General features: G+C 48.5%; 1 protein-coding gene across 1 annotated transcript; it reads left to right on the forward strand.

Annotated features, from left to right (window-relative positions):
* The first annotated feature begins 3,409 nt into the window (after positions 1–3,409).
* Positions 3,410–7,776, forward strand: LOC129598158 (uncharacterized). The gene is made up of 4 exons (XM_055495925.1): positions 3,410–4,238; positions 4,927–5,032; positions 6,244–6,942; positions 7,620–7,776. The coding sequence occupies exons 1-4, from the start codon at positions 3,410–3,412 to the stop codon at positions 7,756–7,758; spliced, it is 1,773 nt and encodes a 590-aa protein (XP_055351900.1). The 3' UTR covers positions 7,759–7,776.
* Positions 7,777–13,480: the final 5,704 nt, after the last annotated feature.

Below are 13,480 nucleotides of genomic sequence, written 5' to 3' on the forward strand. Positions count from 1 at the left end.
GCTTTACACCAAAAATGTGCAGTTTAAATATTTAGAATAAGCTGATTGCTATTGTTTTTATTCGTTATTATTTGCGATTATTCGTATTTCATCGGATTACTGCTAATACATGTAAGTTAAATGTCGACACCAGTTCGAACTGCTTTGCCTACAATCCGCGCAAGGAAAGTTGTTCCTATTACCCCGGCTGCAAGCACCAGTACTGTCAATGGGGGATCACCAGGAACAGCAAACTCAGGAGAACAGCCGAAACAGCGAGCTGCAAAACACAGCTGGACAGAACGGGAGGAACGGTTCTTAGTAGAATGGCTGCAAGACTTTGAAAACTACCAAGAATGGAAATGCGCGGGGAAAATCGACCCAAACGACCAGAAGAAAACTACTACTGGGAAAACCAAAGCTCACGTTGCCAAAGCCATTGCCCAATACCTGGTCACCAAATGCGGCCCTCATGCCAAACAACGCACCGTTAAAAACATCAAGGTGAAAATCCAATCCTTTGAAACCAAATGGAAAGATGTGAATACCTGGCTGAAAGGAACGGGAAATGGTCTTATGGAAATTGGTGAAGAACGTGCGGATAGGCTCAAACGTCAACCTGTTGTGGGTAAGGTTCAATATCAAATTTTTAATGAGTGCGATAATTATACCTAATACCTAGTTAAGCTGACTGAAGAAAAAGCAGAAATCGACCGAATTTGCCGATACGTTACTGACAATTGAAGAAAAGAAAGACCGCCGCTTTGAGGAAGAACTCAGACTTGCCAGAATGCGGGAAGACCGTATGGAGAAACTGCAGGTTGAACAGCTAAATTTCCAGAAAAAACAGTTGGATCTGCAAGCTGACGAGTTGAGTGTTCGGCGAATGGAGGCTGAAAACCGGCGAATGGAGCTACAACTACGATTACGCAATAACAGAAACGCGGCAGGTGATGAGTTTTTCTGAGTCTTTTATTCTTACAAAACATCCGTTCATTTGCGCTCTCACAATTTTTTTTACTCACGTATACTGGTTAACACATATTGCATAATACGTCTACGCTTTTGTTGTCCGTCTTCGTTGTGCTGTACTGGACCAGTTTCCTCTTCGTTGTCGTTGTCGTTGTCGTCTTCACCCCAATCGGGATCAAATGCATCGGAATTTTCTACACATATGTTATGCAAAATGCAACAGCATCTAAACCAATAAATTGCTATAGTATGGTCATTAGCAGTGTTTATATATTTTCTTAAGCCACGAAGACACTGAAATCTGCCTTTAGTGTGTCCAATTGTGTGTTCCGATTTCACTCGAGCGCGGCAGTGGCAGTAGTTGAAAAGGCTGTGGTCACGCGTTGCGATTTGGTTTTTCCGGAAAGGCGGGATGACAGTAGTAGTGCATGAGTAAGCGCTATCGCCAAGTATGTACTCGTCTCCACTGAAATACTGCGCAGAATTAGTCTCCAGTGGCGAGTTTTTGAAAACGCGAGCATCATGAACAGAGCCGGGATATCCACAAGACGCAAACAAAATGCGCCGGTCAGCATCACACACGATCATTGCAGCGATGGCATATCGTCGTTTCCGGTTGAAGTAGTCCACCCCGTTAAGCCCTGGCCGATACTCAAGTACGATGTCGGTGCCGTCAATAAATCCAATGCAATTAGGAAAATGATACTCAGACCGAATTTTAGATTTTATTGCAAGTTTTTCCTCAGTTGATGGCCACCGAATAACTTCATTCTCCAGAGACAACAATGCGGCAATCATCCTCCGAGTAAATGTTTCCACTGTACCTTCTGATAATCCGAAGCGACGGGCAGTTTTGCCAATAGATGCAGCGTTGCCAGAATTTCCAAACCGGTAAAGGGCAATCGTTAGCTGGTCGCTGACAGATGACTGCGGTTTTTGATAAGTACTCCGAAAAATTTGGTGGTCAGCGATTTTTCCGAGTACAATGTCAAATGTTGACTGCGACATACGGAATTCCTGTCTAAATCTTTCGTCGTCCAAATTAGGCAGAATAGTTCGCATAAAATGAGCACTTTTTGGCACTGTTAATCGGGGATCGGGATAGCGGGTATGCTCGAGATAAAATCGAATAATTAATAGCGATAATTCATCATCGTCCCTGGCGCGGGAAAAAATAGATAGCGAAGTGTCATCGTCCGGTTGAAGTAAAGAACTGGTTCTGCTGTATGCGGCAGTTTGCAAAATTAACCTTTCTATCAGGTCTATTGCTAATTTGCGCTTACTTTTGCGCGGCATTTTGAAAATACAAGTGAAGCTGTAACAGTCGCCTGCTGAAGTGATATATTTTTGACAAACAAATTATGCATTTTTGATTTTTCGCGCGCTTTTCTTGCATGTGCGATGTGAAGATGCATACACGTACTCGGTTGTTTATCAACAGTCTGACTTATTATAAGTCAGGTCACTCACTTATCGTGGCAGTGACAGTTGGTATGGTATCGCATTATTGGGGCATTTTTTACGCATCATTTACTGTTACTCACAGCAGCTTGGCTTTCGGTAAGGCTGACTTGCGATAAACCAACAGAACTGAATTTTTATATTGTTTTAACTCGTAACTTAGGAAGCAACGACGGTTTAAAACAAGGATATGGCCACCGCCCCGAGTAACGCCAGCACCATCAGCAAAACTTACGCATTAATTCGCGTGAGACTACTGTAGTCTGTATATACAATGTACGACAAAAAGAGGTTGAACCGATCAGTCGGTCCGCGGTTCAGAATAACCTCGCAACGACACGCCACCACTAAAACTTGTACGATTACTCACTACTTTCAGACGTTTGCGCTCCGTGAATATCAAAGTGCAGCTATACTAGTTGCATATCAAAAGGTGTAGAAAAAAATTTTAAACTTTTTGATACTAAACCTGTGGCTGTTTATGGCGAACAGCACAAATTCTAGCCATTTTGCTTTCCCATAGACTTAAGCACTGATTGCAAGCCAAACGGTTATGCGCACAGATCCTATGCTGTGCCTACGAGAAAGCAAAATGGCTAGAATTTGTGCTGTTCGCCATAAACAGCCACAGGTTTAGTATCAAAAAGTTTAAAATTTTTTTCTACACCTTTTGATGTGCAACTAGTATAGTTGCACTTTGATATTCACGGAGCGCAAACGTCTGAAAGTAGTGAGTAATCGTACAAGTTTTAGTGGTGGCGTGCCGTTGCGATGTTATTTTGAACCGCGGACCGACTGATCGGTTCAACCTCTTTTTGTCGTACATTGTATGCTGTTTTAGTTATTTCCTTATAATCATGTATGAAATCTGCAGGCGCCATAAAACGGCCGCAAATGTAATGTAGTTCGCTTTAATTCGCTTTAAACTGTGCCAGGCTACGATGAATCCCTAAATGGATACTGTGAATCGAAGTTCAACATCACTTTCTATGTGAAAATGGACGAGGTGTCTGTTCAGCGCTTCGGTTATCCTTTGGCGGAACGGCGACGTACGGGCCACAGTGTGGCGTGCGCCAACACCGTCATGATCCCCGTGAAACTGACCGAGAACGACGCCAGTGAGGTGTGGTGTTTGGGATTCATCGAGGATATGAGGGGCGACGAGATGTACATCAGCTTCCACTGCACTAAACTGCCGCCGCGATGGCTCCCGTCCAGCAAAGTGTTCCCTCACGTCATCTGTTTGTATTACCCGAACGACAAGCAGGTGCTGGTGGCACTGCGGGCCAGCGCGACCGATCCGCTGGTATTCGAAGCGGCGTCCCTGTTGTTGGCGTGTCCCGGAACGCCACAATACCACCGCGACGGACGGGTGTGCTACGTGGAGACCATCGCGGGCGGCTGCCGGCACCTCGTACACGAGCTGCAGATCGCTGAACAGCGGCCGCAACGTCCCTTGTCGGAGGCGTCCGGACGGGAGGGACGGTATGTCAAGCACTGCCTGCCCCTGCCCGCGGGGCTAGCCGACGAGGCTGTAACCCGGGGCGGTGGCGATGGTGGCCTCAGCATGGATGAGAACCGCGTATACTACGAACTGCAACGCTCCCGCCACGATCGTCAATTTGGAAATTATGAAATTACTATGGCCAGCGGCTACGGGAACCGATTCTTCTTTCATGGGCAGAGCAACGCCGCAGTGAGGATTATCTGCTGGGAACAGGGCGAATGTTTCTGGACTCCAGAGCTGCTAACCCGCGCCCTCCACCGATGTGTGGAGAGCGGAGCGCTGGCAGTGGCAGTGAATCCTCTGATACAACAACCACAATGTACGCACGAGCAACAGATACGTTTGATGTTTTATCGGTTTAGCGGAGCCATCCAAGTAACATTATTGCTAGCTGCACATTAGCACAGAGGTTTTAATAATCGTTTTAATAAACACAGAGGCCTCACCTCCGACATACACTGCTAAAAAAACGTACTAGTGGCTTGCTTCCCACTGAATTTATTATATCCCGAGAACCAGGTGACTTAGCAATAATCTCTGTCTCTTACTCAAGGATTTTGAAGTAAGCGGGATTTTAAATAAAATTTAACAGCGAAGGCGTGGGTCGTCGCTTCGCGCTGTGTTGACTCCTGCGCGCAGACCATGGTCCGTTGTAGAAATTCCTTTGCACCGAAACGTAATAAGTGCTAGGAGAAAACGTGTCACGTTTATAATTTAGAGAAGGGACTTTTAGAAAGAACACATTATAAAATAAAAACCTGTGTGGGGAAGATTGTAATAAATTTATGAAAAAGTAGGGCATTGATGCTGTCTCATCCTCTGTAGTTCGTCGCGCGAAAGTGACTGTCAGTGCAGCTGAGTGCTTCTATTTTCTAATACCATCTCGTGCAGCGAAAAGTGTTGTCAGTATCATGCTTGCCGAAGTACCCTTAACGACATCAAAATTACGAAGAACGGTAAATGGATAGAAAATTTGCGAGGGCAATCGGGCTTATTTGTAATCGTAGGTTCAAACGACCCGGACACGGTAGCCACGATATCTCGCTTGCCCTTGGAAATAATCGCGCAAGTCGTTGAGCTGACGGATGTCGTCACCCAGGCCAAGCTGAAAAGGTCATTAGTTGTTAACGGTTCAACTAGAACGGTTTGATATATATGGCCATCGCAACACTACGTCGGCGTGCCGACGAACCCAGTCAGTAAGGGAATGCGGAAGCATGCCGATTCTTGGCCGGCTTCCACGTTCCATTACTGAATAAATGCATGGCTACATAAGTATCTCGCATGGTTCAACTGTATCCCTCCCGTATAGTACGGAAGCTGAACATCCTTAAGGGAAGTGGCCCGGTACATGGTAACAGATTCGTGTACATGCACAAAATCTTTTTTTTTCGCACACTCCCAAACCATTTTTTCTCTTGTTTTATGACATTCTGTGACCAAATGATTTGTATAACTATACACTGCCCTGAAAACCGTTTGCGCGCGCAACATCCGGTTCGGGAGTTGCACCTGTTCGAAAATTCCAAAAAGTTTAAATGCATTCAGGTGTACCAAAAGTCTGATTATGGACCGATCTCCTTCGAATTTTGCAGGTAAATGCACATCGTCATGAAGTTCGTTCTTACACCAATCCAGACTTCCATGATTTTTTTCAAATTTTAAAATGAATTTTAAAATTTTTGAAATTCATTTTGAAATTTGAGAAACATGCTAGAAAAGTGGATCGGTGTAAAAATGTTCTTCGTGGTTATGTGCAATTACGTGCACAATTTGAGGGAGATCGGTCCATAATGAGACTTTTGGTACACCTGAATGCATTTAAACTTTTTGGAATTTTCGAACAGCTGTAACTCCCGAACCGGATGTTGCGCGCGCAAACGGTTTTCAGGGCAGTGTATACAAATCATTTGGCCACAGAATGTCATAAAACAAGACAAAAAATGGTTTGGGAGTGCGCGAAAGAGAACGTTTCGGTGCATGCCCACGGATTTGGTACCATGCACCGGGCCACTTCCCTTAACACGCTGCCGGTAAAAATTAATCGAAATCGGCCGGTCGACGGTTCATCGTGTGATATTCAAATAAATCGCATCACATCGCCAGCCCTGGGTTCGGTCGAGTGGAGATGCGCTTTTTTTCGCAGTAGTCGTTAAAACGAAACACCTATCCATTTCAATCGTACTTTGTATCAGCGCCAGCACTGGCCAACAAAGAAGAAATACTTGTTTATGCAATTTACGCTCTAAAATACAGCATCGACTGCCCTACAGAGCGTAGACCGCAGAGAAATGATCTGACATTGGCTCGCTCTTGCGTTGCAGGGTCAGTCCCGTGTGGAACGCGGTGTTGGTCGGCTCCACATACGATCGGCTGCTAATCGACTTCAGTCTGCGCGTGGACAGCGTGGACTGCAGCAGCGACATGTGGCGGCTGGGCCAGCTGCTGTACCACACCCTAAACGCCGGTGTCCGCACGCTGGTCCTGACGCAGTGGACGCCGGGTCTGCGCGTGCACGGCCACGAGTGGAGCAGCCTGAAGAACGATGTGACGGTGGTGTGCGGTCTGCTGCGCGTCACTGCCACCGCCCCCCTCCGCCGCATCATCCTGCACCGCTGCGTCGTCGACGTGGAACTGGGCTCGCCGGAGCATTCGCGCCGCGAACTGCGCTCCCTGTCCAAGCTGATGGAGGTCTGCCGACAGCTTCTCCTCGTCGACTACACCATGAACAACACTCTGCAGGCCCTGTCCAACGTGCCGTCCACCTGCACCCATCGCTGCCGCTGTCGGCGGCGCCACCCGCGGCCACCGCTCTCCGTCGCCGTGACCTTTCTGCGCTTCGACGACGGGCAGTCCGCCACTGCCCAGTACGACGCCCTGTTAGCGGCCATCGTGCAGCGGCTACCGGCCCCGTCGCCGGACCTCCTCCGCGCGGTGACCGCGCTGTGCTCCTACTGGAGCACGGCGGAGCCGGGAACAGATTCCGGAACGAATTCCGGCTTTCTTCGTCGACTACTACATCTGTAAGTCGACTGCTCGTTCAGCGAAAGAAGGTTGCAGCTCAAAATGCGCTTAATGTTTTCTGTGTTGTAATAATCTGTATACTGCAGTAACTAGCTAGATATGGCAGGACTTCACGATTCGTACAACAACAGACTTGATCTAGGAAAGATCAACCAATTTTTGAGTAGAAATCTGAAAGCACGTGCAGAACTGGCTTCAAGAATTTTAGGGTTAACAGTAAGAATTTATTAAGAAGACGATTAAGCCGCATTTCCATAGTCGACTCTCCGATAACTTTCCTGGCTCGCGTAACCTCGATCCGGGCCGGCTTCCGCAAGTTATAGCGCATTGTGTTATCTTTCACTGACGCCATGCGGTGTGGCTGTTCAAGATCTGGAACAAAGGTCAGTTCGCACTTTCGCCTTACCTACTGGGCACGATCCAAGTGAAAGATAGCACAATGCGCTATAACTTGCACTACGAGGACATTTGGGTGCTGTGAACATACCCTGCACGATTAGGCTGCGATGAACAGCCGGCTAAATTTATAGCCGTTTGCATTCAGACCGAGCTACGGCTAGCCAGCTGTTCATCGCAGCCTAATCGTGCAGGGTATGTTCACAGCACCCAAATGTCCTCGTATACTTGTACTTATACTGACCGATGCTCCTAACTAGTGCTCTCGTGTGCGCTGCAGGTCGGAACCGCTGGATCCAGCCCATCCCAACGTTTCGCCGTGGGCGCATGTCGGGTTCGTCCCGACGCCGGTTTCGGAGTTCAACCGATTGACCCTCGTGGCGCTGTCGGCATTGTGGTGCATAGATAGCGACTCGTGAGGCGCTGCACATGCCCACCGGCTGGTAGCCACCTGCTGTCCTGCCGCCCGCTGTGCGCGCTAAATTACGTCTTACCGGCTCCACCTCCCCCGCTCCGCTCCGATTCGACCGGGTCGTGCAACTGGACGAACGAAAAGTATTGCAGCCGCGAAATTGAACAGTGGACTAGTGCGCGTCGGCCAAGCACTGGAAGAAAATTTGTTGCAGGTGAACCCAAAGAAATGCCAAGCGATGTATTTATGTTCTGACCGCAATACAGAACCGGATCCGGAAGTTGTCATTAATGGGTCGGTAATTGGCATAGCGAAATGTGTACGATATCTTGGTGTCGAAATTGATAATCACCTGAAGTGGAATGAGCAGTTCAGAAAGGTACAGCGGAAAGGGAATTTTGGCATTGCCATGATTAAACGGGCACAACAAGGGCTCAGCATGTCACAGCGCAAAGGTCTTTATCACGCCTGTTTCGGTTGCCATATCGCACACCAGTCGCCGGTATGGTCTGCAGCGTCTTCGACTGAGCGCGACAAGCTAGCCGGACTACAACGTAAAGCTCTGAAAACCATCACTGATTACAAGATGCCGGTTACTCCGGAACTGTATCAGAAGTTGGGTATTCCTCACATATTCGACCGATGGCGGCAGAGCGATGCGGTGTGGTTGTTCAAGTTCTGGAACAAAGATCAGTTCCCGCTTCCGGCTTACCTCCTGGACATGATCCAAGTAAAAGATAACACCACGCGCTACAACTTGCGAAAGCCGGCCCGGATCGATGTTACGCGGGCAAAGAAAGTTATCGGAGGGTGGACTATGGAAATGCGGCTAAAGCGTCTTCTTGATAAACTTCTTGCTGTTAATCCTAAAATTCTCGAAGCCAGTTCTGTACCTTCTTTCAAATTTCTACTCAGATCTGTTAAACTCTCCTAAACGTTTTTGTTAGCGGAAAATTGTTTTTGTTCGACCAGACTTGAAGTCCCTTCGGGGTTGTCTGCTCTTGTGCCGTAAAGAGGACAATGAAATATGACAGCCGGCGCCACGGCTGCAGCTGCGGCCGCGAAGGCACAGGGGATCACTTTTACCATGGGGCCCAAATGATACTGTGATGCTGTGGCTAAAGTCTCGCTACTACCGCCCGACGCCGCTTTTCTGGAAGGCGGCTGTCCCCCACCAGTGATCCCACGGGCGCGGACCTGGCCGCCGGCAGATAATGCGGCTTCCTTGCGAACATGCAGCCGGAACGCGGAGACGCCGTCCTTCACTCCGTCGGGCGGGCTGGCGCGTATTGCCCATGTACAAGCGGGTCAACACGAACGGCTGAACTTTCACATGGCTACAGTACCACACGGCTGGTGCATGGTGCACTCTACTGCATGTTTTTCTGGTGTCCAACACCAAAAATTTTGCGTTCAACACTAAAATGTAAGAAACTCGAACACCGAGGAAAATTCTGGTGTCCAACACCAAAAAGTAAGAAACACGAACACCGACGAAATTCTGGTGTCCAACACCAAAAAATTCTGGTGTCCACCACCAAAAAATTCTGTTAAGAAACCCAAAGCATACAACCAAAGCAATATACACAATACTTTATGAAACATAAAAATTGAAAAAGGGATCAGGCGCGACGGTATGGTAGAAAAATAGCAATCACAATCAGTAGAAAAATACCTAGGAATAATAATGAATCAACGCTGCATGACAGCAGTAGTCAGAGAAACCGCCGGAAACGGGCGCTCGTTACTGGTACTTTCTTCGTCGACTGCTGCACCTGACCCTGTGAGTCGGTCGCTGATGATTAATCGTTTGCTTTATTGAGTAGCCGGCCGTAAAGAGGCGCTTGTGTTAGCACCTATGGCGCGGTCAGTACACGTTAAATTTTCCCGGGCATGTGTTTTGACTTGTATCAACAGCACCGCCTCCGCACCCTTTAAGTATTCTCCAAAATTAACTTTGTTCAATCACTGCCGTATCCCAATGTATCTCTGTAGCATCCTTTATGCATCCAGCGGAAACGAGCAGCGTCATATTATTTCTGTGCAGGTACGAATGAAGCACTGGGAATCAGCCAGCCGTTGCGCGGTTCCGAAACTTAGGCGATTTCAGCCGGGCGTGGGTGACAACATCCGCCAGCTCCGTGATTTGCGCGATTATTTCCAAAGGCAGGCGCAACAGCGCGGCGCCGTCGGGGTCGGAATCTACGATTAGCATGATACTTATTAAAGGTTCTGTATGGATTAGCAAGGTAGACTCCGATTGCGGTCTGTACAAGTTGTTTCCATCTAGAGGCATCACTACACTTTAATGGTCTACTAATGCTTGAAAGGTCTGCGTACTGTATAAATTGTCTTGCAGTTCACAACATCACACACAACCACAAAGAAACGCCGATGTCCAGCTCTTGCCAAGCCTGTTGAATTCCTATTTGATGCAGTATCTAACCGAACAACATTCGTGTCTTATTCGCAGCAACATTATGAGTTAGAAGACCCACTATCACCGCATCACTCGCTTACGAAGTAATTTCTTCGACAGCAGTATTTATTACTGCATCAATTATTCGCGGGACTTAAATCCTTTTGCCGTTCTGCAAATAATTACCGACCGTTAGCCAAACAGGCAAGATTATGAAATTCGGTAAAGTTTTGAATTAATAGAGCAATTTAATAACAGTGCTGTGGAAATAGTTTTATCTTGTTTGCGCCGATATTTTCCTCGTCTAATTCTGGACATTTTATATTTCTCTCTAGGACTTGAAAATGTTGGCTGACATGCCCATGTATAAGTATGCCAGTGAAGGTGTGTATTTTTCCAACATTTTTCATCTGGTTAGTTGCAGAGTCGTGCTTACCATCCAAACGCTGCGGCAGCGGTAAGGATAAATCCTGCAGCGGTGCTCCTACGTTAACAGCAGATTCACTGACACCGGTCAACGTTAGTGCGACTACTGAAGGAAACCCAACTGTGATAACACCGTCGACTTCAACGCTGACATCTACGCTGCAACCGGGAACGACGCCCATGCCGGCTCCTACGTTAACAGCAGATTCACTGACAACGGTCAACGTTAGTGCGACTACGGAAGGAAACCCAACTGTGATAACACCATCGACTTCAACGCTGACATCTACGCTGCAACCGGGAACGACGCCCATGCCGGCTCCTACGTTAACAGCAGATTCACTGACAACGGTCAACGTTAGTGCGACTACGGAAGGAAACCCAACTGTGATAACACCGTCGACTTCAACGCTGACATCTACGCTGCAACCGGGAACGACGCCCATGCCGGCTCCTACGTTAACAGCAGATTCACTGACAACGGTCAACGTTAGTGCGACTACGGAAGGAAACCCAACTGTGATAACACCATCGACTTCAACGCTGACATCTACGCTGCAACCGGGAACGACGCCCATGCCGGCTCCTACGTTAACAGCAGATTCACTGACAACGGTCAACGTTAGTGCGACTACGGAAGGAAACCCAACTGTGATAACACCCTCGACTTCAACGCTGACATCTACGCTGCAACCGGGAACGACGCCCATGCCGGCTCCTACGTTAACAGCAGATTCACTGACAACGGTCAACGTTAGTGCGACTACGGAAGGAAACCCAACTGTGATAACACCCTCGACTTCAACGCTGACATCTACGCTGCAACCGGGAACGACGCCCATGCCGGCTCCTACGTTAACAGCAGATTCACTGACAACGGTCAACGTTAGTGCGACTACGGAAGGAAACCCAACTGTGATAACACCATCGACTTCAACGCTGACATCTACGCTGCAACCGGGAACGACGCCCATGCCGGCTCCTACGTTAACAGCAGATTCACTTACAACGGTCAACGCTAGTGCGACTACGGAAGGAAACCCAACTGTGATAACACCCTCGACTTCAACGCTGACATCTACGCTGCAACCGGGAACGACGCCCATGCCGGCTCCTACGTTAACAGCAGATTCACTGACAACGGTCAACGTTAGTGCGACTACGGAAGGAAACCCAACTGTGATAACACCCTAGACTTCAACGCTGACATCTACGCTGCAACCGGGAACGACGCCCATGCCGGCTCCTACGTTAACAGCAGATTCACTGACAACGGTCAACGTTAGTGCGACTACGGAAGGAAACCCAACTGTGATAACACCCTCGACTTCAACGCTGACATCTACGCTGCAACCGGGAACGACGCCCATGCCGGCTCCTACGTTAACAGCAGATTCACTGACAACGGTCAACGTTAGTGCGACTACGGAAGGAAACCCAACTGTGATAACACCATCGACTTCAACGCTGACATCTACGCTGCAACCGGGAACGACGCCCATGCCGGCTCCTACGTTAACAGCAGATTCACTGACAACGGTCAACGTTAGTGCGACTACGGAAGGAAACCCAACTGTGATAACACCGTCGACTTCAACGCTGACATCTACGCTGCAACCGGGAACGACGCCCATGCCGGCTCCTACGTTAACAGCAGATTCACTGACAACGGTCAACGTTAGTGCGACTACGGAAGGAAACCCAACTGTGATAACACCATCGACTTCAACGCTGACATCTACGCTGCAACCGGGAACGACGCCCATGCCGGCTCCTACGTTAACAGCAGATTCACTGACAACGGTCAACGTTAGTGCGACTACGGAAGGAAACCCAACTGTGATAACACCCTCGACTTCAACGCTGACATCTACGCTGCAACCGGGAACGACGCCCATGCCGGCTCCTACGTTAACAGCAGATTCACTGACAACGGTCAACGTTAGTGCGACTACGGAAGGAAACCCAACTGTGATAACACCCTCGACTTCAACGCTGACATCTACGCTGCAACCGGGAACGACGCCCATGCCGGCTCCTACGTTAACAGCAGATTCACTGACAACGGTCAACGTTAGTGCGACTACGGAAGGAAACCCAACTGTGATAACACCCTCGACTTCAACGCTGACATCTACGCTGCAACCGGGAACGACGCCCATGCCGGCTCCTACGTTAACAGCAGATTCACTGACAACGGTCAACGTTAGTGCGACTACGGAAGGAAACCCAACTGTGATAACACCATCGACTTCAACGCTGACATCTACGCTGCAACCGGGAACGACGCCCATGCCGGCTCCTACGTTAACAGCAGATTCACTGACAACGGTCAACGTTAGTGCGACTACGGAAGGAAACCCAACTGTGATAACACCATCGACTTCAACGCTGACATCTACGCTGCAACCGGGAACGACGCCCATGCCGGCTCCTACGTTAACAGCAGATTCACTGACAACGGTCAACGTTAGTGCGACTACGGAAGGAAACCCAACGGTGATAACACCGTCGACTTCAACGTTGACATCTACGCTGCAACCGGGGTCGTCGGCTATAACGCAGTTCCCGCAACGACCGATGAGTACTATTGAAATATTCGGTGAGTTGGGGTTATGTAGCTACTGAGATTTTCATCCTAATATATACTGAACAGTTACTGTATTCCTTCGCAGGTCAGCATCACAGGTATCGCAGTCATTTTGGACATTGACGTTAGCTTTTACGAGTACTTTCGCTCTGCATGTGGTATTAGCACGGCCTACACAAGATACGCCTACGTGTTGGGTCTACAGAGTTTGCCGACCTCACTTTCTCCCTTCTTGTAAAATTTCAGTGTTGAACTGACTAATTATACGATGGAAGCAGAGTATTAATGTTTAAG

Source organism: Paramacrobiotus metropolitanus, unplaced genomic scaffold (genome assembly GCF_019649055.1).
Source record: "Paramacrobiotus metropolitanus isolate TYO unplaced genomic scaffold, Prichtersi_v1.0 Parri_scaffold0000116, whole genome shotgun sequence".
NCBI classification, from domain to species: Eukaryota; Metazoa; Tardigrada; class Eutardigrada; order Parachela; family Macrobiotidae; genus Paramacrobiotus; species Paramacrobiotus metropolitanus.

Bases quoted from the DNA above. Each gene is read 5' to 3' on its own strand.
- LOC129598158 (XM_055495925.1), top strand. From the start codon at position 3,410: ATGGACGAGGTGTCTGTTCAGCGCTTCGGTTATCCTTTGGCGGAACGG. The intron at 4,239-4,926 runs GTACGCACGAGC...TTGTAATCGTAG, and splicing joins TCTGATACAACAACCACAAT to GTTCAAACGACCCGGACACG. The intron at 6,943-7,619 runs GTAAGTCGACTG...TGTGCGCTGCAG, and splicing joins CTTCGTCGACTACTACATCT to GTCGGAACCGCTGGATCCAG.